Genomic DNA, 27,482 nt, shown 5'->3' with positions numbered 1-27,482 from the left:
GCAGATGAACCTGTTGCCATATTACTTCAACAGTATTTAACATCAGATCCTCTCTAAGCTTTACATGAATGTGGTTCTGAATATAAACGGCAACACCTCCACCTTTGGCATTTCTGTCTTTTCTGTATATGTTATAACCATGTATTGCTACCACTGTATCATCAACGGTATTATCTAAGTGAGTTTCAGAGATTGTCAGAATATGAAGGTAATCTGTTACTAGCAAATGATTGACTTCATGAACCTTGTTTCTTAAGCTACATACATTAACGAGGGCTATTTTTTAGCACTTTCTGGGATTCTTGATTGTTTTCATTGCTTTCCTGGGAAGCTTAGCAAAAGTAGACATGCTCATGTTATTTATGTTAGTGCAGGGTGAGCTGCACACAGTGGACTTCCTATTAGGGCACACCACCTCAATGCTAACAATATAACTCTAGTTCATGGTACATTATTACTGCATACAATAGCTGTAGGATCAGCAGAGGCATTCCGGGCAGTTAGATGGACATACATTAGGTTTCTTACATTGGGTCTTCTAACACCCCTGGGACAATGTACATTTTCTGAAACATTATGACAACTCAGCGACACAATGGTAGAGATTAACTGAGTTGGGCTTGGATCCTTAATAAGTCATTGTCTCAACGCAGCCTTATAATGTCGTGAAAGGATAAAGGAACACAAATGATTTGGGTGGAACCCATCCTCCTTATAAAACATGCTTTGTTTCCAGAAGGTATCAAAACTGTGAATAAATGTTACACCAACAGAGCTGCAATAGTCTCGTAGCCAGTTATGGAGGGCTAAAAGATTTAGGGAGGGCACAGGGACAGATATTATGGGGCGTTTGTTGGTGTCAAGCAGAGACCCAGTCAGTTCTTTAAAATCCATCTTCAGCTGTTCTGTGCTGCCCTTCATAATGTAATTGAATCCCACACATGAACTATGATAGACTCAACTTCCTAATGCGGGATTAAAATGTTTGGGAGCAGCTTATTGATGGCTGAGCCATTCAGATTACTTTTAAGTCATTTAGCAGACACTCTTAAGTAGAGCAACTTATAGTAGTGAGTGCATACATTTTCGTACAGGTGCCCCCGTGGGAATCGAACCCACAACCCTTGCATTGCAAGCGCTCTGCTCTACCAGCTGAGTCACACAGGACCAGATTGCCCGCAGCAGGCCGTAACACAGAGAAACAAATACAGCCAGGGCAATGATTTGCTCCTTTTTGAGAGGCCAGCCACCCCTAGAAACTCAGCGGTAGAAAAGTGAGACTTTAAAGTGCTGTGTTGCCGGTAAATCAGGTGAGAGAGAGCGGATTACTTGAGGGAATGCAGTTAATCCGTCCAGTGAGAGACGGAGCGAGATGGGGATGTGCTAGTCCATGGGGTCAGGTAAACAAACACCCCCCGGTTCCATCTCGCTACACCACAGGCACATCCACAGGCACAGGGCCAAAGACTTAGGAACTGAGAGGAGTCCAAGGCAGCCTCTTTGCATTCGATTCAGTAATTAACATATAATAAGCATGTAACGCACCACACATTGCCAAATGGTTCAGTTTGCTAAGCTCATTTGATGAGCATGATTATGTGCAATCACCATTAAGCAGGGTAGGATGATGTGTTTCAAACGTGGTTTCATCTACTGTATTTAGGGCTGTTGCGATGACCATATTACCACCACTCTGTCAGTCATGAGTCATGACTGCAGTAAAATTCCATGTGACTGTTGAGTCACAGTAATCTCCTTTTATGCACTCTGGGCATGCTTTGGTAGTACCCAACTTGCTAATGACCACCATGTCCTAATGGCCTGGTACTCAGGGCTGTGTTGTCCCTTTAACCACTGACTCTGACATCAAATGCAAATGCAATCAAAAATCACATCAAACACTTATTATATTCTAAACAGTATCTGCTTTTAAAACTCACCTCACTGTGACAATCAATTTGAAGAAAGAGGTTCAAGAGCAGGTTGAAACTGTGTGTAAAACATGTCATTGTGGATGTCGTTTCAAAGCCTAACACAATGCAATGGACAGAGCTTTCTAAGGTGATGATTCATTCAAAACACCCATACGCATATAACAGAATATGCATATGCATAGGCTTATGTGCCATTATACGATACATACTGTACATAGCCTACCAACAATTAGGCATTGCAAATCTGATTTAAGATGTATTTGGTACGTAATTGGTCTAGCCTATACTCCAAAATATATATTTTTTGAGTAATCACGTTTGAGTGTGGACAGTATTTTTATGCATACTGGATTATTATGCATACTGGATGTCTCCCTGTGGCTCAGTTGGTAGAGCATGGTGTGTGCAACGCCAGGGTTGTGGGTTTGATTCCCACGGGGGGCCAGTACAAAAAAAAATATATATAAAAAATGCATGAAATTAAATGTATGCATTTGCTACTGTAAGTTGCTCTGGATAAGAGCATCTGCTAAATTACTAAAATGTAAAATGTTACCATATGGTACTCTCCAAAATGTATATCCATAAATCTGGGAGGTAACATTCAGCCCTAGATGCTGTAGGTTCATTGATTGCGCAGGGTGATTTTGAATAGCCTAGTAATAGGTATTTTTTATTTATTTTCATAATTAATTACCTTATCTATACAGGATCTCACCACCATGCGTTTCCCTCTCCTCTCTCTCCTTTAGTACTTTCTCCAGTGTGCAGAGAGGCTGTCAACAGTTTAGTGAAATATGTTTTGTTTGCGAAAACATCAATGTTTCCAAACAGATTTCACTTGGTTTCCCAAATTAAGCACTGGTTAGCTGCAAGAACGAGGTTGGAGAGCACATGGCATACAGAGTTTGGGCGGAACATACCTAACACCGAGCGAGAGCATGCTCCTCAAACAGTGGTTGATGGGTGGAGTAAAATATTTGTTCTTATATTTATTTCTCAGCTGCTCATATTAAGCACAGCTCCACTGTAAAACCATAGTAGCCTGCCCGGCATCATTGAAAAATAGGACGGCCTCCATTCGCTATTCGAATGCATACAGATTACTTATTTTTTCCCTTGCCACTGTTCCTGCCTATTTGACAATGGGCCAATCTAAATCAAAACAAATTTTATATATTAGTTAAGACAATATTAAATTGACAATAGTATGATGGGTGGAAATATGAACGCTTCATTAGAGAAGAGCTGAGCAGCCTGTGGCAAGTAAAAGAGCACAAGCTTTTTTTGCGACTTTCACAAATCATCAATAGCCTATAGTTGCAACATGCAGCCCATATACGTTTTGATTTCTAAGACATTCTAAGGTTTTCTAAGGACACAACTAAAGTGGCCAAATAACTCTAAATCTAACATATAGGTCCTGTTTCAAATTATCCCTTTTAGCCATATAACATACAGTAGGCCAACTCATCTTCTATTCTTCTGAAATACATTTTCCTGGTATCATAATGTTTCTTTAGACCTAACTAAAATAAATAATGGATTTATTGTGGTGTATATTAAAATTATTTATTACACTTTTTTCAAATGTAGATGTTCAGGGGCTTTTATGCAGCTTTTATGTGTGGAGATGATAAACATGTTTGTGCTAAGTAACAGTCAATTACCGTGATACCGGCTGGCTTTTGCATGACAATAACCTGCTGACAAAATGACATAACTGTCACAGCCCTTATTATTTCATTTTTTACTAATTTCATTCTAAAGACATTTTCAAGAGCACAGAAACAGTATGTGAAATTCATCTGTTTCATAGAACATTCATTTTGAAATACACATCATTCACAAATGTGCACATTATTGTAGCTGAGAACCAACTTGTTTCTAGTCATTACACCACATCATATAAATGTGCAAAGAGAGAACAACACAAAACAAACTTTTACATCTAAAGCGATGAGTGATTTCATAATCTTCATCATATAATGTACCATTATCAGAATGTTACTGAGCTGATCCTGAAGCATTCATCTATCTCACCCAGACAAGCGCCTCGGGATCAACTGAAGCTTCACTTTCTCCCTGACTCAGCTCAGTAAAATTATACACAGAGGAGACGGCAGAGCAGAGGCTTAAACTGATTTGCTGTTCAGAGCTCATCAGACGTTTTTTTACACCGTCGACATCAGGCTAGGAGGGGCAAGGAGGGTTGGAGTCTTTATCTCTCTCTGTGTGTGTGCGTGTGTGTGAGTGTGTGTGTGTGTGTGTGTGTGTGTGTGCGTGTGTGTGTGTGAGTGCGTGTGTGTGTGTGAGTGCGTGTGTGTGTGTGTGCGTACATGTTAATATTAAGGTTCTATATTTTCTCTATTAACTTGGCCTTCTCCCTCAGAACCTGTCCAGACTGCTCTCTGCATTCCCTGGCATTTTCATGACTACATCAGATTCTCTACTTTCGAAGAAATGCTACTACAGATATAGAATCTTCAATTTGAGCCAGTTTGCTACAGCAGTAAAAGACACGTAGCAACGGGAAATGTGAATTATTATGTAGATTATAATTAATGGTCATTTTAGTAAGGGTTGTTACATTTTTCGTTAGCGCAAATCAAGCCGTAAATTTCAAAGTCGAAATTACAAACTTTAGAAGCCTTTTTAGAACTCAAATACACTTGCATGAAAATTCTCAGCAACAAAATAGTGATCAAATTTGAACCTAGATCTGTATAGCTAGAGTATAAGGGATATTTTTGATGGTAATACACATTTTGTATTGTGTAATATTTCAAGTAATGCACAAATGTTTCATACCATTTCACAGAAATATGCATTTACTCACTGTTGAACTACTCTCATTTTCAGTATGGGCACCTGTCCATTCTAAATCATAGAGCTAGGATGATATAAAAGCACTAGAAAAAACTAAATCAAATAATTTGCAGCAGGCTTTGGGTGGACCAGGGATAATGCATGCCAGATAGGGCTTAGTGGCAGGGGCTATCTGGCACCCTCCCCTCCCCCTCCCCCCCTTCCATCCGGACCCCGACAACACCTTAGTCTATAGTTAGACCTGGGGCCTGTTCTGATTGGACCAGCGAAAGGACTCACTCCCTGCCCCTCCCCCCTCTTTTTCTTTACCAACCGTGTCTCAGTCGGACGATAATGAGAGTGATGAATAGCACTCTGTGGCTGAAAGGGATACTTGCGGAGAGTGCTAAATTGGCTACAGCATGTCCAGGGACCAGGAACAGGCCTGAGGGTGTGGAGGGAAGTGGACAAGAACCCTCTCCACTGGGCTATACTGACTCTTGCTGCACTACAGCCATGCTGCACTACAGCCCTGCTGCACTACAGCCCTGCTGCACTACAGCAATGCTGCACTACAGCCCTGCTACACTACCGCCCTGCTACACTACCGCAATGCTGCACTACAGCCCTGCTGCACTACAGCAATGCTACACTACCGCCTGCTACACTACCGCCCTGCTACACTACCGCCCTGCTACACTACCGCCCTGCTACACTACCGCAATGCTGCACTACAGCCCTGCTGCACTACAGCCCTGCTACACTACAGCCCTGCTGCACTACAGCCCTGCTACATTACAGCCCTGCTACATTACAGCCCTGCTACACTACAACCATGTTACGAGACAGCCAGTCCGCTCCATCTCATAGGCTCATACGTCAGAGGGACTATATAAAATCCCAGGAAAATGGTCATTAGTTTTACAATTGACTGAGTCACAACAACTCCGAACAGAAACCTATGAACAGATCCCTACCAGACAGGTAATCAAATCCACTGCGCTGCCCAGGTACACTTGACTGTGTGACTTAATCGTAATTGCTATATTATTTACGTTTCCCATCGAAAGGGTTTTTGGAAGTGACATGCGGCTTATACATATTCAACAGACTGTCAGTAAGCCTGATAAAGAGCACAGCTGAGTGACCCTCATTAAAATGAATGGGCGCTAATAGCTTGTAGTCCTGTCACATTTGTAAATGGCCCAAACTTAATTAGCAGAATGAAAGGTAATCTCCTCACAGGCGTTGCCCCCGCATCACAACTACCACCTACTCTAAATTATGAAGCCATTTTAATGTGGCTGAAAATCCACATCTCTGTTTTTAGTACAGTATCCTTCTTCCTGGACAGGGCTATATGGAAAACTTGATCCTGACCTCTTAGTTTTGTTAAATTGGTGACTTTGAGTCACTGGTTGGATAATTACAGCTATCTGGGGTGTATTCAGAAGGGTGAAACATTCAAATAGCAGCCGATAGAAATGTAACTCATAAAGCAGACTTTTTTATTGCACATTGATAGACTAAAGTTGTCTATTCAGCAGAATACATTTCTGAACAAGCTCCAGTTGTTTAATTCTGCTATTCAAGTGAATTACCTTGTCCTCTCTTACCCCACTTCCTATAGTCTAAACGTAATCCTTGGGACGTCCCAACTCTGACATCACCACATTGAAGTTTAAATTTAAAACAGTTAGGTAAGGGTTATGATTAAGATTAGTTTTAGGTTTATGATAGGGGTTAAGGCCTCCCGAGTGGCGCAGTGGTCTAAGGCACTGCATTGCAGTGTTGTGTCATAACCAGTTGTGACCGGGAGTCCCATAGGGCGGAGCAAAATAGGGCCAGCATCGTCTGGGTTAGGGGAGGGTTTGGCCGGTGGGGCTTTACTTGGCTCATCGCGCTCTAGCGACTCCTTGTGGCGGGCCGGGCGCCTGCAGGCTGACCTGGGTAATCAGTTGAACGGTGTTTCCTCCGACACATTGGTTCAGCTGGCTTCCGGGTTAAGCGAGCAGGTGTTAAGAAGTGCGGCTTGGCGGATCATGTTTCGGAGGACGCATGACTCGACTTTCGCCTCTCCCAAGCCCATTGGGGAGTTGCAGCGATGAGACAAGATCGTAATCACGAAATTGGGAAGAAAAGGGGGGGGGGGAGCAGGGGTTAGGGTTTAGGGTAGGGACGTGCGAAGGATTACGGATAGCACTAACCCTTCCTATATAGCAGTAATCATCCTACTTGAGATGGGTCAGGGTGTTCTCAAGAACAGGGTCAAAGCCTGATGATTCATAGTAAGCCTTCAAGGCTGATGTTTAATTTGATGTTGAAATATATGGCAAACCACATCTCTTCCCTGATGACTGAAATAAATTCATGTGGGAAATGAAAAACAGATCTCCAGGTTGAGCTGTCACAGCTACCCTTGTGTTGGGGACAGACAGACAAACATGCATCTCAATCTGTTGAGCAGAGGAACATATATTATTAACTTATCAGCCATTCTACAGCACACTGAGGTAAAGATGGCAGCCATTGATTATAGGTATTCCTTATACCGGGATAGAAATGACATGGTATTTTCCGTTAGGTGGTTCCTCATGGTGGAGAGTAGTTCAGAATGCAAATTTAGAATGATTCTTCCCTATAGGCTGATTTCTGTGTTCTGCTGCCTCTAGTGCTTGTCTTCTCACCACTTCAGTGGTTCAACACTCATCTTGTTTTTGTTTATTTGTGAATATCTTCCCTCACTCCTGACAGGTTTGAGGTTACGGTGTACACTCACAAAGCAGAAGATGGATAAAAGAACCATCATCTCACATCATCTCTTAGGGAAAGACAGGCTTGATACCTCAGTGGGTTGAAAGTTGAGAGTGAGGTCTTCATTAACAGTAGCTGAAATAACCTGGAATGAATACAATGAGCTACTTCAAACTCTAGAAGTATCTCTCACACACACACACACACACACACACACACACACACACACACACACACACACACACACACAAGGCTCAGTGTGAAGTACCAGTGCTCTTCTTGGTCTGTTGATATCTTAATTTGAGGGGATTTTGATAGTTGAAAATATTTGACTAGTGTAATTAAAGTCAGACCTCGGGGGTGAAATCCTATTAGCTATGTAAATTGCATGGAAAGGAAACAGTCAGCGTTATTTCACCAGTTTTGCCACTTCTTAAATCTGGATGTATACTACAGCCTTCAGTGTTGTTCATGTGATGGGACTGGGTGCCTGTGAGGTGAATTGTGTCCTGTTCATCTCTGTTGACAGATAAGGCCATGGCATGGCCCGTCTCTCACACTCATATCACAGAGCTGTCTATCTAAATTTGTCAGTCAGTCACAATTACATACAGATCTCACAGCTCAGCAATGTGAGTGTTTCCCCCATAAAGGAATGTCTTAAACTCCATCCCAGTACACAGCTTACTCAGCTTCCCTTTTCCTGTATTGTTGCATGTCATGTATGAGATCCCCACTGAGGGACATGATGATACATTTAGTGGTGAATAAGGGATTAAGAGCAGTGTATTGAAAGGACACACGTATTCAAGTGGGATTTGGCTAGCGAGGAGCTACTCAGAAACACACTGTGAATGGTGATGGTTGAAAAGACATCTAGAATGCTGGTGAGAATCATGTAAAGCCCTGTTTACATTAGCTCTTTGAAGTCAATCCAGGTTGGGCTGGCCTTGGTGGGCTAGCTCAATTTGCATTTCCACTGCCTCCAGAAATGAGAAATGATATCATGTTGTTAGGTAGCCAATATGTGACATCAGCTAGCTTCGCTAATGTTGTTAGCTAGCAAGATGTTTAGGAATTTATATTACCCTCACCATGCTGAAACTAACGTTACCCCATACTCATGCCAGTGCCAGCCAGACTCAGAGCCATGTATTTAGTTTGTTGACGTTAGCTAGCTAGCTAAACAGTTAGTGTCGTCGCTAGCACAACAGGCTAGGTAGCTAGCTTATTTCTGACCTTGCTTGACATGGCATTGGCTATTAGCTAGCTAGCTAACCAAGCAAATCAGATGCCAGGTTTGCTATGATGTATCTAATGTAGCTAGCTTTCAATATGAATTGGCCAGCTAAAATTCCTGCAAGCTCACGTTAGCTAGCTAGCTTGTTCCAACTCTGATTTGCTAGCTAGATAGCTAGCATTCGAGGGCTGAATGTTCTCATAAAAGTGTATTGTGTAGTGTAAAAATGAATAAAGGATCCAGCTATAGTGGTAATTTGTGTCATGTCTGACTATTGTAGTACTGCTTGCCCAATCTGCTAGCTAACAGCAACAAGCTCTGACAAGCTAGCTAACATTGTGTCAGCATCCAGCAGTGATCAGATTGGTGGTTACATAGTAATGGCGTCACCAGCCCAAATTCAAATTGAGCTGTTAGCAGTTGTGAAACTGGCACAGGTTTCCCTCGACCCAGCTCAAATTTGAAAATTCCATTCGAGCCAGCTCAAATTTGGCCCTAATTTGGTCCTAATTTTAAGTGCCAGTGGAAACGGGGCATAACAGACAAAGCATCCAGGAGAAAGACGGAGTCACCAGAGGGCCGTATGCCTGGGATTCAGGGGAGATGTGAAGAGCCCTCGACACCCCGGCCGAATGGCACTCTGTTGAGAGCTCAGTGAGTCATCTTAATAAGCTCAGAGTGAGCATCTACGAGACATATGAAAGGAATACTAATCAGTCAGAACAAGAGGGTCTGATCCACTATGGGCACACTTCACATCATGGAGATGTTCTAACAAGGACCTTTAAAGACTAAGCCCATCAGTTGAGAGAGATGAGGAGGATATAATGTAAGGGGAGGAGAGTGTAGAAGGGGGCTTTAGGGAGAAAGAGGTGACACTGTTGGAAACTTCATTATTCCCTGTTAAAATTCAACAACAAATCAATAAATAAAAACAGTAAGGTTCAAATAGCTTTAGTGGTTTATGTGGTCATTTGGTAGACATTCCTATCCAAATAGACAATTCAGTATTTGCAACCCTTATTGGAATTGAACCAACTATGCTAGTGCTACCATCATCAAAACCTTGTCAGTGTGGACCTCTAATGCTTCCAGATAGAATTTAGGAAGTGCAGCTCAGTAAGAAATATGAGTCTGTCTTCAAGACAGCCCACCGATCCGTGGGTTTAGTTGAAAAGCTGGCAAGCAGTCCACTCTCAAGCTCTGTTTGAGTTATCTCATGCCAAGCTCAATCTTTGTGGTCATTTGCCTTTATGCCATCAAATTATGTCCATCAAGTAATGCTGATACATTATTTCCATTTCTAGCGGACTATCATAAAACAATTAATGCCTTGCCACTAAAGCGCTGACATTTAAAACAATTGAATAAGACCTGCTTCAGAGTATTTGTAGCTTTATAAGGCAGTGCAATTTATATCCATCTACATGACTCTACCAGCTAAGGCAACAAAATACCAGTGTAAAAGCCTCGCACCATGTGTTTAAACCTGGAGGATATCCAGCAAGCATTTTACAAATAGTCAAATTTGTCAAATAGAAAAAATAGTCATGGTACACTTGATCCTGCTGGTTTTCACAATGAACTGAAAATATATGGTTTATGCAGACTCAATATTGATGTTGTCGCAACAAATTAGAATGCTGCAGTGGTAGCTCTGGGGAATCAATTCAGAGCCAATTCAATTAGTCTACTCCTTCCTAACCCTTTATCTCTGTGCTGTTTATTTAAACGGTCCAATGCAGACGTTTTTATATCAATATAAAATAATTTCTGTGTAACAATTATGCACCTTACTTGTTGTCCCCATGATGAAATCGGGGAGGGGACTGTGGATCTGTCTCTGTCAGTCCGTCTGTCCGTTTGTCCATTTGTCCATCCATTTGTTCGTACGGTAGTCACACGCAATTTTGACTAAACTTAGATGAATGATGCGTCTTGCTATTGAGATCCGGCATTTTCAAATGATTGGCCCAAGGCGTGAGCTATAAATTATCTGAAATTTGTTAGTCACATGCAATATCACAATTGGCCCAAGGGGGGGCACTGCATCATTCGTGGGGGATGACATGTTTACTGTTGCCTTGTTTTCAATTAAAATAGTCAAACATTTGCTAAAATAGCTTCTTACCAAAGTGCAATTTCTCAAGCAATAATTTAGCTAGGACTGTCTGGGAGTGTTTTCAGTGGGCAGGGGAAAACAGAAAACCAGCTGTTATTGGCAGAGAGGTTTGGAACTCTCTTTCTAATTGGTCAATTAACTAATTTACCGCCTAGTGAGGCCAAAAGTACATCCCACCAAAACAGGCTGAAATGTCAGTCTTTTCAAATTGTTCCAACAACATAGTGTGAAAATATATTTAAAAGACAGGATAATCATATGTTTGACTGCACTGAGCCTTTTTTATTTTTATTTAACTAGGCAAGTCAGTTAAGAACAAATTCTTATTTACAATGACAGCCTACTGGGGAACTGCCTTGTTCAGAACAACAGATTTTCACCTTGTCAGCTCAGGGATTTGATCCAGCAACCATTCGGTTACTGGCCCAATGCGCTAGGCTACCTGCCACACCAATGAACACTGATGTTTCTCTATGTAGATGCATATTCAACAGGCAAAACTGGCCTGCGAACGTGAAGTGTTCTACTCTGGTCGAGGTACATCCATTTGGTTTGCAGTCAAATTATTCACAGCACTTTTCGATAGTCAGAGTATTCTCTCTTCTCTTCCTTGTTCTCACTCTTGACATTTTTTGCTTCACCCACCTATATTCAGTAATTCCTTATTGTTGATGAAGTACACTCTTCTGACCATACAGAAAAAATAGGGCTATGGCTGTTCGTCCCGAACATTTACTTGTAGTGTTTAGGCTGTTGAGTCCAGCTGAACACCCAAGGGTAGGTCCTGTTGTAAGTGCTACTGCCACCTGGGATTTGGAAATGCGTCTCTATTTATGCTGCTTGGCGGTGTGCCAGTGGGGCCACCCCTGACTGCCTGCTGCAGAGGCCGGGGTGACAGCACAGCCCAAGTGACAGAGGGTGTGTCCGCACAATTAGGCTCAATAACCACTCGATCCCGGCGATTCCTCCATAGGAAAGATTAACCAGGTGAATAACTGCACAGAGACAGAGAGGGAAGCAGAGGAGACAAATATAACACACCCCAACTGGAACTAATGGGTTCAGGATCAGTTTTGGCCCGATTCTCTCATCTGTTTTTTTGTTTTGTTTTGTTGCAGGCATCTAGTTATATCACCAGCTACTCTCTTTCTTAACCAAAACATTTATCTGTGCATCTCTGTTGTTTCTCTTCTCCCCTTCGGTTGGCTTCCTTCACTACCAGTTGTCTCTACTGTGCGCTCTCTGCCTCAACTCTTAACTCTGTCTCTCTGCCTCTACTATTCACTCTCTCTCTCCTTCTCCCTACCTCAGTTCCCCCTCTTTATCTCTATTTTTCTCTCTCTCCCTCAGCTCAGACAGGCAATAATTTGACTGACAGCTAAGCTTAGTCTCTCTTGAGTGCTGCATGTGGAGGCAGATTGTGTTGCTCAGTCAACAGCCTTACCCAGAGATGGAAAGGCCAGTCCTGATCTGTGGGGCTAAGGGTGTAGAGAGAGACTGAAAAATAGTTCAGGGTCTAAGGCAGGCCTCACAGACCTCCCTAAGCACCTTGATTCCAGCTTGTTTCCCCAGCTTGTTGTCCCAGATACATAAGATAAGGCCAACTCCTCTTTGGCCTGAGAAATGGCTAGTGGGATTCGAGGGGGCAAATTTACATTTCATGCACAACACTGATCTGTCTGGACCTTTTCAACCTTTTTCAATCACACACAGACACTTTCCACTGGGCACAAACATCAGTTCAACGTCTAGTTATGGATTCAGCAGCGTAGCTGGTGAAACCATATTGTATTTGTTGGCGTTCATTATTATTATTATACCGGGTTTTTCCCCCAAGTAAAATAACATTCACATTCCCATGAGATGGTAAGGCCAAGGACGGTGTAACTTGGCATGATGGTAAAGGGCCAAAGGCCACACCCTCCCATGCGATGCAATGCCAATTGGCCACATGGTGGAGCTATAACAAGCGATTGAATATGCAAACCTTTAAAGGTCACAACCTTCACCCCATGTGACCTAGATTCATGAAATTTGGTACATAGGTCCCTTTCCTCACACGGAACAAATCTGCCTCAAGAATACATCAAATCCGCTATGATGGATTTTACGGCCTTTTGAATTTTGTGAAAAACACTTACAACGCTACCTCTGGCAGCGAATGACCAACCTTCATGAAACTTGATAAATGGCATCTATGGACCAATGTCTGTAAACACACTATAATCCAGGCTAGTATGTCAAACAACATGGCCGCAAATGACCAATAAACATGCACATAGGTGTGGTCTACCACAAATGCATATAAATCAGTCACAGATATTTGTTTTGTAACAAAACTTGGTTCACATGTTCCGACCACTGTGAAGACTCAACATTTGCAAGCGCATTCACATTGACTACACAGTGACGCTATAATGAGTTTAGCTAACCTGTAAAGTATGATTGAGTTTGGCCACATTGTGGAGTTGTTGGATAGGATAAAACATGAATGCAAGCTCATTGGCTCCTAGCGGCCATGTTTTTTCAGATTCTTGGAAGATGTGCATTCATAGATGATATATACCAAATTTGGTTCCGATCGGTCCAGCAGGTTCTGTAGAAGAAGATGTTTAAAGTAGTCAACATCATTGAAAATGGTTCAAAATATGGCACATCAAAAGCATATTATATTGCATGATCAGTTTGATTTAGATTTCTGATATTTGCTAAGTGTGCTAAATAGTACAGACGTAACTCATCCTAGGGCAATGTGTCCAATTTGTCCTGATGGTAGCACCGTGGGCACACAGCTGAACCCCGGCAACACTGGTTTACATTTGGTTGAGTTGTCAACTAACCTGAATTCAAAGTGATATCAAAAGATTTGACCATGTCATTGCATTTAGGTTAAAAGTTGCGTGAAAAAATGCAAAATTCCCTTACGTTAATTACTGTTTTTCAAACGTAATCAGTTTTCCCCATTGATTCAACATCATCACATTACATTTTTTTGTTGAAATGACAAAAGGGCATCATCAATGGATTACACAGTCACAGACATAGAAAAAAACACAATTTAATCCTGTCAAATTATTTTTCAGGTTATTTTTGAGCTATGTAATTTTCATCCACCTAGGCTAATCGTGATTAATTAATTGACATTGCTGGGGGAGCGTGATTTGGATATTTGAGTATTGGACCACATTCAACCAAACTCTACTACAACTTTGCTCCCAGCTACACTATATCCAATCAGAGGTGCCTTCATTAACACACCCACCTTATTATAGAATGTTAAATATTTTGAGCTAAAATGGATGGCTTCTAATGAAGGAAAATAATGAATAAGACTTTTGGGTAAATAAATATGCTAAATATGCTCCTAAAACTTTGGGAAGAGAGATCAAAATATTGAGGCAGGGGCTGCAGTAAAAGACAGCCCTATCAGACCACCCCCCTCTGCTCTGTGGAGACAGAAAGAGAGAGACAAGCCTCAGAAATGACCACCCTATGCTTATAATTGTACAATAGTGTAAGGGGTGCGTAACTGGTGGCAGGGAAGTCAGACGCAGGAGAACATAACTAGGTAATAGCCGGAGCAGTTTAATTGCAAAACCAACGGCATAAAGAATAACAAACATGAGTACAAAACCCGTCGCGCACCAGAAAACATGTGCACAAGCACTTACAACAAACAATTCCACACAAAGACATGGGGGGAACAGAGGGTTAAATACACAACAATTAATGAGGGAAATGAAAACCAGGTGTGTAGGAAAACAAGACAAAACAAATGGATAATGAAAAGTGGATCGATGATGGCTAGAAGACCGGCGACGTCGACCGCCGAACGCTGCCCGAACAAGGACAGGAACCGACTTCGGTGGAAGTCGTGACAAATAGGGAAGACTGCCGACTGTTGTTCTTTAAGACACACACACACACTCACAAACATATAGACAGACACACACACTGTCACGACTTCCGCCAAAGTCGGCTCCTCTCCTTGTTCGGGCGGCGTTCGGCGGTCGACGTCACCGGCTTTCTAGCCATCGCCGCTCTATTTTTCATTTATCCATTTGTTTTGTCTTGTTCCCTGCACACCTGGTTTTCATTCCCCAATCACACTGCATGTATTTATTCCTCTGTTCCCCCTCATGTCTTTGTGTGGAATTGTTTGTGTTACGTGTTTATTGTTGACGCGCCAGTCTGGTTTGCTTTTACTGTGTTGTTCACGAAGATGTTTATTGTTAAACATAAATTATTGTGACTGTTTTGCGTGTTTTGCACTTTTGCCTATGGGCTGGAGGTTTTGACGCAGTTGCGTCCGTCTGTTGGTTTCTCCTGCCTCAGTAAAGTAGTGTGCGCCTGTTCACAACTCTCTGCTCTCCTGCACCTGACTTCACTACCAGTACGCACACACCTGACACACACAAACACACACACACACACACACACACACACACACACACACACACACACACACACACACACACACACACACACACACACACACACACACACTAATGTGTCCACACTATCTCGCATTCCTACTCACTCAAACATACAGTGCAAGTCAAAAGTTTGGACAAACCTACTCATTCAAAGGTTTTTCTTAATTTTTACTATTTTCTGCATTGTAGAATAATAGTGAAGACATCAGAACTATGAAATAACACATATGGAATCATGTACTAACCAAAAAAACTGATAAACAAATCAAAACATTATATTTGAGATTATTCAAAGTAGCATCCCTTTGCCTTGATGACAGCTTTGCACTCTTCTCTCAGCCAGCTTCATGAGGTAGTCACCGGGAATACATTTCAATTAACAGGTGTGCCTTGTTACAAGTTCATTTGTGGGATTTCTTTCCTTCTTAATGCATTTGAGTTGTATTGTGACAAGATAGGGGCGTATACAAAAGATAGCCCTATTTGGTTAAAGACCAAGTCCATATTATGGCAAGAACAGCTCAAATAAGCAAAGAGAAAAGACAGTCTATCATTACTTTAAGACATGAAGGTCAGTCAATCCAGAAAATGTCAAGGACTTTGAAAGTTTCTGAAAGTGTAGTCGCAAAAACCATCAAGCACTACGATGAAACTGAGGACCATCTCTATTGAGGAGCGCCACAGGAAAGGAAGACCCAGAGTTACCTCTGCTGCAGAGGATAAGTTAATTAGAGTTAACTGCACCTCAAATTGCAGCCCAAATAAATGCATCACATAGTTCAAGTAACAGACACATCTCAACATCAACTGTTCAGATGGGACTGTGTGAATCAAAAATCAAATCAAATCAAATTTATTTATATAGCCCTTCGTACATCAGCTGAAATCTCAAAGTGCTGTACAGAAACCCAGCCTAAAACCCCAAACAGCAAGCAATGCATGTGAAAGAAGCACGGTGGCTGGGAAAAACTCCCTAGGAAAAACTCCTGAGAAAGGCCAAAAACCTAGGAAGAAACCTAGAGAGGAACCAGGCTATGAGGGGTGGCCAGTCCATGTGCCTTCATGGTCGAATTGCTGCAAAAAAACCACTACTAAAGGACACCAATAAGAAGAAGAGACTTGCTTGGTCCAAGAAACACGAGCATTCCACATTAGAATGGTGGAAATATGTCCTTTTGTCTGACTTTTACAAATTTGAGATTTTTGTTTACAACCTCTGTGTCTTTGTGAGACGCAAAGTAGGTGAACGGATGACCTCCGCATGTGTGGTTCCCATCGTGAACCATTGAGGAGGAGGTGTGATGGTGTGGGGGTGCTTTGCTGGTGAAACTCTGTTATTTATTCACTTAACCAGCATGGCTACCACAGCATTCTGCAGTGATATGCCATCCTATCTGGTTTGCACTTAGTGGGACTATAATTAGTTATTCAACAGGACAATTACCCATACACACCTCCAGGCTGTGTAAGGGTTATTTGACCAAGAAGGAGAGCGATGGAGTGCTGCATCAGATGGCCTGGCCTCCACAATCACCCGACCTCAACCTAATTGAGATGGCTTGGGATGAGTTGGTGTCACGACTTCTACTGAAGTTGATGCCCCTCCTTGTTCAGGTGGTGTTCGGCGGTCGACGTCACCGGCCTTCTAGACACCATTGATCAGCTTTTCATTTTCCATTGGTTATGTCTGGTCTCTTTACACACCTGTTTCATATCCCAGTAATTATATGTTGTGTATTTAACCCTCTGATTCCCCTCATTTCTCTGTCGGTGATTGTTTGTTTGTTATGTACGTGTTGTTTCTATATCGGTGTGCGACGGGTTATTGGTTTACCCGGATTCTTTTCTACGTTGGTTTTGGAAATAAATATTCAATTTTTTAAACCACTCTGTTTTCTCCTGCTCCTGCCACCTACATACACGGACTATGACAGTTGGACCATAAAGGGAAGGGAAATCAGCCAACACGTGCTCAGCATATGTGGGAACTCCTTCAAGACTGTTGGAAAAGGATTCCACATGAAGCTGGTTGAGAGAATGTCATGAGTGTGCAAAGCTGTCATCAAGGCAAAGGGTGGCTACTTTGAAGAATCTAAAATCTAAAATATGTTTTTATTTGTTTAACACTTTTTGTTTACTACATATGTGTTATTTCAAAGTTGTGATGTCTCAACTATTATTCTATAATGTAGAAAATAGCAAAAATAAAGAAAAACTCTTGAATGAGTAGGTGTGTCGAAACTTTTGACTGGTACTGTACAGGCTTTACCTTCTCTCACGCTAACACACACATGCAGGGATACACAGATATACCTCTGCCTCTTAGACTCTTGAACAGTATATAGAGCACAACAATTGGAGAAGTGCAAAACAGCTCTGCCAAAGTCACTGAGAGCATTTCATGGAGATGGGATGCCGTGAGGTGAATATAAGTCTGTTGCATGTGCAAAGGATGTATGTTTTCTCCCTGTGTGTGTGTGAAGGTTTAACTGTAAAGAGAGAAAGACAGAAATGGTGGTACCACTGCATCTCTCCAGCAGCATATCAAATAAATGTGTCTAATGCAGGCATAATCGGAGAGCCAGCAGTATGCCCAGATGCAGACCTAGCGTCTCTGTCGCCTGTGCAGATGAAAGGCCGCTCTGATGTTGACCAGGTGTATTGACTTACAGTAATTGCTCCTCACGGCTCATATTAGACCACGCCATGAAGACAGGCTGATTCCCTCAGAACAGGGAGCCGAGCAGGCGTCAGAGCCAACAAGCCATGACAGCACCTGTCAATACATCATCAAATATGAAAAAACCCACACATCCTACGTTTAGCTTCAATCAATTGTGCCCTGTTGGCATGGTTTAAAAATAAAGAGGGCAAAGACTGCTTATTGATAAAAAATTGGAGATGAAATGCGCTCTGAGACATCTGGCCGAGGAATAAAGGGATGTATGTACTAAAGGCACAGCCCCAGCCCATTCGGAGAAGAAGGCATGTTTTAAACTTGTTTTCCATGGAGCCAGCTTGGGAACACTGTGCATATCACCACACAGCATTTCCCGCTGGCTGGGGTTCTGTGCCCTCTCTACCTACATTATCCTATTTCAGGAAGAGAGTGTTCGAGACATCATTAAGCTCATAGTGCACTGCTTCGCTGTTTACTCATACTGAGCTGATGTGCTGTAGTCTTCTACATCAGTGAGAGTGAGGATAGTGGAGCACCCTGAGATCCTAGCGAGAGCACTGTTATAATGATGGTGTGCTTTTTCATTTAAGCCTAGTTTATCATCTCTTCCTGACAGGATAGGTCCGATGTTTTGAAAAGGAAATGCCTCATGTTGACTACAGCCTGCCATCTGATTGCTGCAGGCAGTTCTGCAATGGAGTTAACAGGGGGTACTGTACAGTACAACCAATGTTGTCCACTGGATTAGTTGAGAGTCCCAAGACAAGTGGTTGTATCATGACACATTAACCCTACAACAAAGACAGAAAAAACACATAGAGAAAGTAAGAAAGATGCTTCTGCAAAATGTAAACAACAGCGAATCAACCTTTGTTTGTTTGTATTGTCTGACCTTGGTAGATGGAAGATGCAGTATGTGTGCCCAGGACAGGCTTGACCCCTACAGACACAGAGGTGATCACTCCCAATCGCCTGCCTGTTTGACACTTCATTACAATAATAAGCCATTTTCCGAATACTGTGGTCTGACAGTCGGCCCCCTGTCGCCACGTGAACATGACAGCGCATCATTTGAGTAATGACAACGCAGCGGCACATTCTCTCAAAATAAGAGCTGCGATAATAACAGTGATGATAATAAGCCAAACCGCCAGGGACTTGCTGTGCCTTTTACAGACTGTGGAGACTCCTGGAAGGTCGCCAGCATGAGAACCGATCATATGGGGACACTTGAAAAACAAACATACTATAATACATGTCAGAAAACAGGTTGATTTTACAGATTGTGTCTGCAAAACAAAGCCCTGATTCAACTATTATCACATAACATATCAGATTTGACATGACAGGTGTTTTATTTCTCTAAGCTCTATTCAATTAAGTTAATACATATTTTATATTTCCCATGTATTTTCACGGTAGACAGAATGTGCACTGACTCCACTTTACCTAGGAGAGGCTGGATAAGCGAGGGTATATCCATCTGCCCCCCAGGGATTTCAACAAATACACTTTCAGTCACATACTGTAATCTTCACAATCCTGGGATTCTCCATCCTTGTCTTGGTGCTGTGCCCCAAAAAATTGTCCATCTTATCATCTTATATTGATGAAAGCCTAAACTGTCCATTATTTCAAGGACCAGATGCCCAATTGTGTTAGAATCAGAGAATCCCTAGTGCTAACAAATCAAATGTTCACATTCTATTAGAGAGAACTACAGCACAGTACTGCATCCTGGAGAAAGCTAAAGGTTTGTTTGGTAGATACAGTATTGAAACAGAGATATATTGGGCTTCAATAAGGTGTGCACATCAAATACATAAACAAACAAAAAACGTCAGATTTATTTTTGTGACATATCATATAGCCCTATAAGAAACCCCTTTTGGGTTCCAGGTAGAGCTCTTTAAGGGTTCCATGTAGAACCCTCTGTAGAAAGGGCTCTACATGGAACCCAAAAGGGTTCTACCTGCAACCAAAAAAGATTACTCAAAGGGTTCACCTATGGGGACAGCCGAAGAACCCTTTAAGGTTCTAGATAACATATTTTTTTCTAAGAGTGTAGGATTAGAAGCCAGACGTACAAAACACACCTTTCTATTTTTCCTTGATAACTAGTTTTCCTTGGCAAAGCCAACACAATGTACTTCAGCTGCCGACCATGAATGTACAAACCTATTCTGTAAAGCTGTTTGCGAATTTGTCGCTGAGGTGTCTGAAATGCCCTGTCTGTGCTCTAAAATCTCAACAACTCAACTTGTCTCCTGAATAGCTCAGCACAAAAAAAAGTTAACTCAGCTGTAGACCTGTCCATCAAAACAGACTTAAAATAGCTTATATTTCATGCCATGTCATTTATGTCTGTGCTTCATAAACCACCTCTGAAGAGCATGGTGTGTAATACTGTCTGTGTTTAGGATAATGCTCAAAGGTGTGAAATTGGATTTGGGTCTGACAGAGTAAGCAGGTAAAGGGAACGGCAAAGGCTTGGGTTTCTCTGCTGCACATTCAAACCAGAGTATTGGTAACATCATATACAGTACTGATAACATGCACATTATGTAGTACATGTTCAATCAGAATAAGAGCAAGAGGTGAACAGACTGTGGTTAGTTTAGTAGTAAATAAAATGGTGAAGTGCTCTCTGACTTTATTTGACTTGTGATTTGTTTTAAAGCAAAATAAGCTGTGAAATGGTGTCAAGCCAGACAACATTACATTTATTCCAGTGTTCAATATGCAAACACATCTCAGTATCGTCTCTGCTTCTCCCTACTTCTCATTCTGGTTTCTGCTGGATTCCCTGGCAATATTTCTCCACTTAGAACGAAGGCACGCAGGCAGCCATTCAACTCGGGTTTGTTCCTCTCCGATAAAATCAGACCGACTCAATTTTATCTTTTCCATTAAGCTCGTCAGCAATTAAAAGCCCACCCGCACCTCAACAAAGCCAGCAAAGCTGTCATTCTGAGGGAACAATTATTCCTGTGCCTTTATCAATTAATTGCAGAAATTATCCAGACACTAGATTTTGTTTATTAATGTCTTCAGATACATGTACAGATTTTTATTAATTTGACTGTAATGAGTGAAAATAAAAATGGCAGCCATTAGTACGTATTCAGTTTGGCAGCCATTAGTATGCATTCAGTTTGGCAGCTTTTAGTACGTATTCAGGTTTGCAGCCATTAGTACACATTCAGGTCGGAAGTCAGCAGTACACAAGGTTTGCAGCCATTATTACATATTCCGGTTAGCAGCTTTTAGTATGTATTCAGGTTAGCAGCCAATAGTACGTATTCAGTTTGACAGCCAGTAGTACCTATTTAGTTTGCAGCCATTAGTACGCATTAAGGTTCACAGATATTATTACGCAATCAGGTTGGCAGCAATTATTACATATTAAGGTTGGTAGCCATTAGTTACGTATTCAGGTTAGCAGCCATTAGCACGTATTTAGGTTGGCACCCATTAGCACATATTTAGGCCATCTCAAATAGGTCTCTCGCCCTCGGGGCTTAATGGAAAACAATAACTGAATTATGATGTGCATGCTAACAGGATCACTCATTCTGAAATCAACATTGGGCCAAATTCATGAGGCTAATGTTGAAAAAGTCAGGATTAAATGTAGAGCTGTCACTTAGTCAAAGAACTTGGCCCTTTCACTTGAAATTAATTAAAAGGCAGACTAACTAAATGGAGCACAGATATATATATATATATATATATATATATATATATATATATATATATATACACACACACACACACACACAAAACCTTTCCATAAGCCATCACATGCGGAAACGGTCAGAAAAGTTGGGGGACTGGAGCACAGTGAGTGTGACTTGGCAGTAGAACAAATACACATGGGTGATACAGTCCTTATCATTCCTTTCTGTATAGCAATAAATTACAAGATCTCACTGTGTTTTATCTGGATACTTTACAATATGGATAAATTCAAGAATTGGTTAAGTTTAACGATAGGTAGCATTTTGCAGCATTCCAAAGATCAAAAACACCATAACAAAGGAATTCCACGCATTTATTATGTCGGGTAACTGGAATTAATTTCACTTGAAAGCTAATAAAATCTAAAGCAAGTAAAAAAACATTTTAAAGACTGTGGTGACATAAATGCAGTCAATCTCCCCTGTCCCTCATGTTCATTTAGACAACCATAACTCTCTGTAGACTGTGTCTCGAATGCTCTTTTTCTCACAATAGTAGGGAAGAAAAGAAAATCACTTTTCTCCAGAACATCTCTGTTTATCTTCTGGGTCTGTTTAACCTACATGTAAGTGGGGAAATACCAGATGCATCTGGTTTAGCTATCTCTCTCTCTCTCCCTCTCTCTCTCTCTCTCTCCCTCTCTCTCTCTCTCTCTCCCTCTCTCTCTCTCTCTCGCTCTCCATCCTTTCTCTCCCCCACCCTTTCTTTCTCATTCTCTTTCTGTCTCTAAACTAATATCCATCCCGCCCAGACTTCACCAGAATATATTAAAGCTGCTCTTCATTATTTACAGACACACCTGTGAGGAAGATGGCCTGCGTATAGGAAAGGAAACCTAATGCCCGGATCCGCCAAGCAGAGACAGGGAGAGAGAGTATAGGAACCACAGGAGCTGGCCTATATATCATCCAGCAGGATATAGCATTTAGCACTTCCAAACAAAGACTAAACTTTGGCCACTAATCCAACGTTAGTGGCTAGCGGGTTCCCTACTTCTTCCCTGTTTATATTGAATTGCTTTCTGGTCTGAGGGGTAAGGTTACTTTGATAAAGCATTCAAAAACAGTGCAAGTAATACTGTAATAATGTAATAACAATAATGTAATACTCTCAAAATGTGAAGTAACATTTTTCAAAGGATCACCTTGTAACTACATGTTGCTCTCATGTTGATCTATTCACACCGTCGCCATGGCTTTGTGTTTGTTTTGTGCAATATAAAAATCAACACAGATTAACATGTTGAATTGAATAATGCACTGCATTGTTCAAGGATATGTTCATAATTGTGTTTGTCTTAGTTATCTTATAGGAAACATCCTGAATACAATTTATCTGTAGATGTGCACACACACACACACACACACACACACACACACACACACACACACACACACACACACACACAGATAAGATGCAGTAACACCAGCTCCTGTTCAAGGTCTTACATCATGTAGTGTAGCAACATACATTTCCTAACACTACATTTTTAAGTGCATACTCTACAAAAGAAAGCAAATTCAGCACTTTTATTTTCTGTACCTGATTTACTGCTCTGGCATTTTGCTGAACCCACTCTTTCAAGTTAAACACAGCTTTGCTTGAAACACACCTTTACTTTCTGTAAAGGACCATTATTTGTTTTCTCTAAGCTCTTGGATGGTCATGACAGCTGAGCATTTAACCAGTGAAAAGTCTTTATATGAATGGCAAAATTTTCTTTACGATCTCTACTTCACTCTTTTTTTCATATGGAGATTTTGCCTAGAAATGTTAGCACCGGTAGATACAAGAACAATGATGATCATCCAACTTACTGTGTTGGCAGTGGATTCCGTTGAAGCCGGTTGGACACTTGCAGACATAGCCTATGAACGTGTCGCCTCTGTAGGTTTCACTGATTTCACATATTCCTCTGTTGTGGCATGGGTTCGGGTGGCATGGTCCTGAGTGGAGAAACAACAAACAGAAGGAGACAAAACATGGTCAACATTATCAAGGGGTCTTTTGCCATTATAAATATTGACTAGATATGGATGCTTGCGCAAACATCATTACAGTAGTGATGCATTGTATCAGGTTGTGGTCCATCCTTTTCCTTCAGAGAATCTCCGACTGACTTAATGAATCCAATACAGTGGGTTGAACTCTAAGTCATAGGAAAGGACTGGTGGGTAAATAGATGGTTGGAGAGTGATAGATGAAGTGCCTGTCATTCACAGAGTTCTAGTTCTAGAGTTCTGTAGAACTGCCCACAGCTAGCCTCGTACGAACCATCCTGAGCTGCCCAGAGCTAGCCTCGTACAAACCATCCTGAACTGCTCAGAGCTAGCCTCGTACGAACCATCATGAGCTGCCCAGAGCTAGCCTCGTACGAACCATCCTGAGCTGCACAGAACTAGCCTCGTACAAACCATCCTGAGCTGCCCAGAGCTAGCCTCGTACAAACCATCCTGAGCTGCCCAAGGCACGAAGGCTGCACTAATGATCCTGGAATAGCCCACACTAGGAAAGCAGCATTTCCTAAGATAAACATAGCGTAGAGTTCAGCCTGTTTAACTGCAATGAAGCCAAGAAATACACCCACACAGCAAAACACACATTAAATAAGCAAAGCTGAAATCTCAATAAGAGGAAAACATATTTTATTTGAAAGTGCCTGGTCTGTCTCAGTTGATGATGATTAATAACTTGGTTAGCACGCTCATCTTTTCCCAGGTCTTTTCTATTTTTCCAATTCAGTTTTGCTACAATGTCATTTCTTAGGGAATAATAATGACAGCAAAGGCTTGGACTCAAAGTTATTATAAGCAAACACTTATGACACAGCAATATGTCACTGCACTGACAGTGCCTACAACATGGTGCCATAACACTGCCATCTAAAACCCCTCACCGACGACTACTACCTGCAGTGTGGGCCAAATGTAAATGACAAGGCCTCGATGAAGGCTTATTGGATTCATAACTCAGAGCCTGCCAATAGCTCCCTCATGTTTTAAACAACGAGGTGTAGAACTGCCTGGATGCTGTCAAAACTTCCCAGTTGAGGTTTGATGGCAAAACTTTTGTAATCTCTCACAGGGAAGATATTAATGCAAATAACTTTGAAGGGATGGGGGGATCGACTATCAAATTATGTTGTATAATGCTGTGATTTACTTATTTGGCAGAGACTTAAACATCAATCAGATCTATTTTATAACCAGGAGGGTAGGAGCATCGCCCGTTCACACGATCACAATGAATTTATGTTGACTGAGAAGGCTTAAAGTTCCATATTGGCTCAACACATACTTAACCATGGGATGTTAAATAAAACAACTTGAGCCAATATTCAATGCTTCAAAGGACATGAAAACACGTCTAGGGACTGGTCCTGTGACAAAAAGAAATGTTTCCAACTTACAAATAAATTGTCTTTTGTAAAAAAAAATGTAACCAAATTGTTGACAGGCATAACTGCCTTTTGATAAGTCACTTATTTTATTTCCCTCGTCTTCAGTAACACCTATAAAGGAAGAGATGACCGGTCTTAGGGTTCGATTCATGTCCTCACTCTCACATCGATAGGTGAAGAACCAATTTCAGCACAATTGCTAGTGTTCAGTCAACACACAAACAGCCTATTCCCTCTCATCTGCTTAACCTCAGTCACAAGAAAAGAGTAGCAACGTCACAACATCATAGAGATCCAGGGCAGATTCAGCCTTTAGAATGAACACAGGCTAGCTTATTGCTACGTGTTGTTGGCAGTGGCACGTCGTTGCATATGAATTGCAAACGAGGGTAACCCTATCAAAGTCAAGCCCATTCCGCCTCACTCCTGTATCAGTATTAATGAGACTTGTGGATAATTAGTTGAACAGAGGAAAGTATAATAGCTTCACAAAGGCCTTGCTCTCTAAGGAGGAGGAGAGGGTGTCAGGCGTCAGGGCTGTTTTGACGTGACGATCTATAACGGCACAAAGGAACACAGAAAGCCTCTCTAATGGAGAATGCATCCCTGCACAAAGCACAGCCACAGCAGAGTGAGAGTGAGTGAAAGAGAGAGATAATGAGAGAGAGAGAGCGAGAGAGAGAGAGAGAGAGAGAGAGAAAATGAGAGAGAGAGAATGAGAGAGAGAAATAGAGAGCGAGAGAAAGAAAGAGAGAGAGAGAGCGAGAGAGAGAATGAGAGAGAAAATGAGAGAGAAAGAGAGAGAGTGAAAGAAAGAGCGAAAGAGATAGAAAGAAAGAGAGAGAGCGAGAGAGAGACAGCGAGAGAAAGAGAATGAGAGAGAGAGAATGAGAGAGTGAGAAAGTCAAATCAAATCAAATTTATTTATATAGCCCTTCGTACATCAGCTGAAAGTGAGAGGGAAAAAGAGAGAGAGAAAAAGGGGCTGTCTATATTAGCAGTGTCCTTTGAGACTTCACCCTGCTAAAACGTTCTTTGTCCTACGAAGTTGTTCTCTTTGCTGTCGGTGTGTGTATGTTGAAAAGAGGTTGGGGGCTTTGCTGTGCGAATGTCAGCCACTGTAGTCTTGTGTGCGCTAGCCCTTGGGCCGTGATAGATGTGTGCCACGCGATGCCTGCGCGAGCTCCGCAATTTCCTTTTGGGCTTCAAAGAGAGCCCAATCAATCAACGGTGAAAACCTGATGAGTGGTTAAACACAGAAATGCGTCCTATGTTTCCTCTAAGATCAATCACCAAAGGGTGACATTTTCGGTGTGTCGGGTACAGTCGAGCCCCTAAATCCTATTTGGCAGGTTTTAGGAACATTACCTTGTTCCGATGCCGGGGGATTGTGTATTTACCCAGCTAAATTTCATTAGACCGAGGGATAAACCATATGAACTGAGTATACAAAACATTAGGAACACCTGCTCTTTCAATGAGATAGACTGACCAGGTGAATCCAGGTGAAAGCTATGATCCCTTATTGATTTCACTGGTTAAATCCACTTCAATCAGTGTTGCTGGATTGTGTATGTATGAAATTCAGAGGGTGAACGGTGTCATGACGTTGGCCTCTTTGGGGTACAGGGAGGACAGTTGACCCCCTCCCCTTTGTACCATCCCCCAACCTACCTTCCCCCCAACCCAGGCCCTGTGTGAAAGGGTTGTAAAAACTCTAAGAGGAGAATCTCCTACCACATGTTTCATAGAGAGACAAAGAAAATTCTTCCAACTCATAGAATTGGAGAACCGAACGACATTTTATGTTCTGGAGAAGGTATGGAAGATTGGTGAAGAATCCAGCTACGAACTGGTCCGCTTGGTACAATTTTGTGATACTCAGAAGAGACAATATAGCCATATTACCATAAAACTGTTTATATAATAGCCTCAGCGATGAGACTTGCATCATAATGGTTGTATAAAATGTATTAATAAGGATAAAGCTATTTGTAATACATTGAGATGCTATGTACTGATGTTAATGTGATAGAATTGTATTTCTGTACCAAGCTTAACTCAGTCATCGGCACACCCCCCAGGGACACAGACAGGACCAGGCGTCATTTGACAAGCCTGTTCTAGGGTCACTATAAAACTATACCCTGAGCTACATTTCTGCAGACCAGGCTTCCACTCCATGGCCAATAGGTTTTACCATCCAATTCCTCTACTGAAAGTGAACTATACCACGTGGTTAACTTCTTTGGGCTAGGGGGCAGTATTTTCACATCCGGATAAAAAACGTACCCGATTTAATCTGGTTCCGACTCCTGCCCAGTAACTAGAATATGCATATAATTATTGGCTTTGGATAGAAAACAC

At 41.8% G+C, this 27,482-nt stretch overlaps 1 protein-coding gene across 2 annotated transcripts in view; it reads right to left on the bottom strand.

Annotated features, from left to right (window-relative positions):
• The window catches only part of LOC115164906 (EGF-like repeat and discoidin I-like domain-containing protein 3), a 224,387-nt gene that overhangs the window by 127,497 nt on the left and 69,408 nt on the right, over positions 1 to 27,482 (bottom strand). For both annotated transcript variants that reach the window (XM_029717822.1, XM_029717823.1), the window contains one exon: positions 23,533 to 23,661. In XM_029717822.1, the coding sequence (XP_029573682.1) occupies positions 23,533 to 23,661 (129 nt within the window). The remainder of the gene's footprint in view (positions 1 to 23,532; positions 23,662 to 27,482) is intronic.

This window comes from Salmo trutta, chromosome 27 (assembly GCF_901001165.1).
Source record: "Salmo trutta chromosome 27, fSalTru1.1, whole genome shotgun sequence".
Taxonomy (NCBI): Eukaryota; Metazoa; Chordata; class Actinopteri; order Salmoniformes; family Salmonidae; genus Salmo; species Salmo trutta.
The sequence above is the reverse complement of the archived record's forward strand: the minus strand, read 5'-3'. Positions and strand labels throughout refer to the sequence as shown.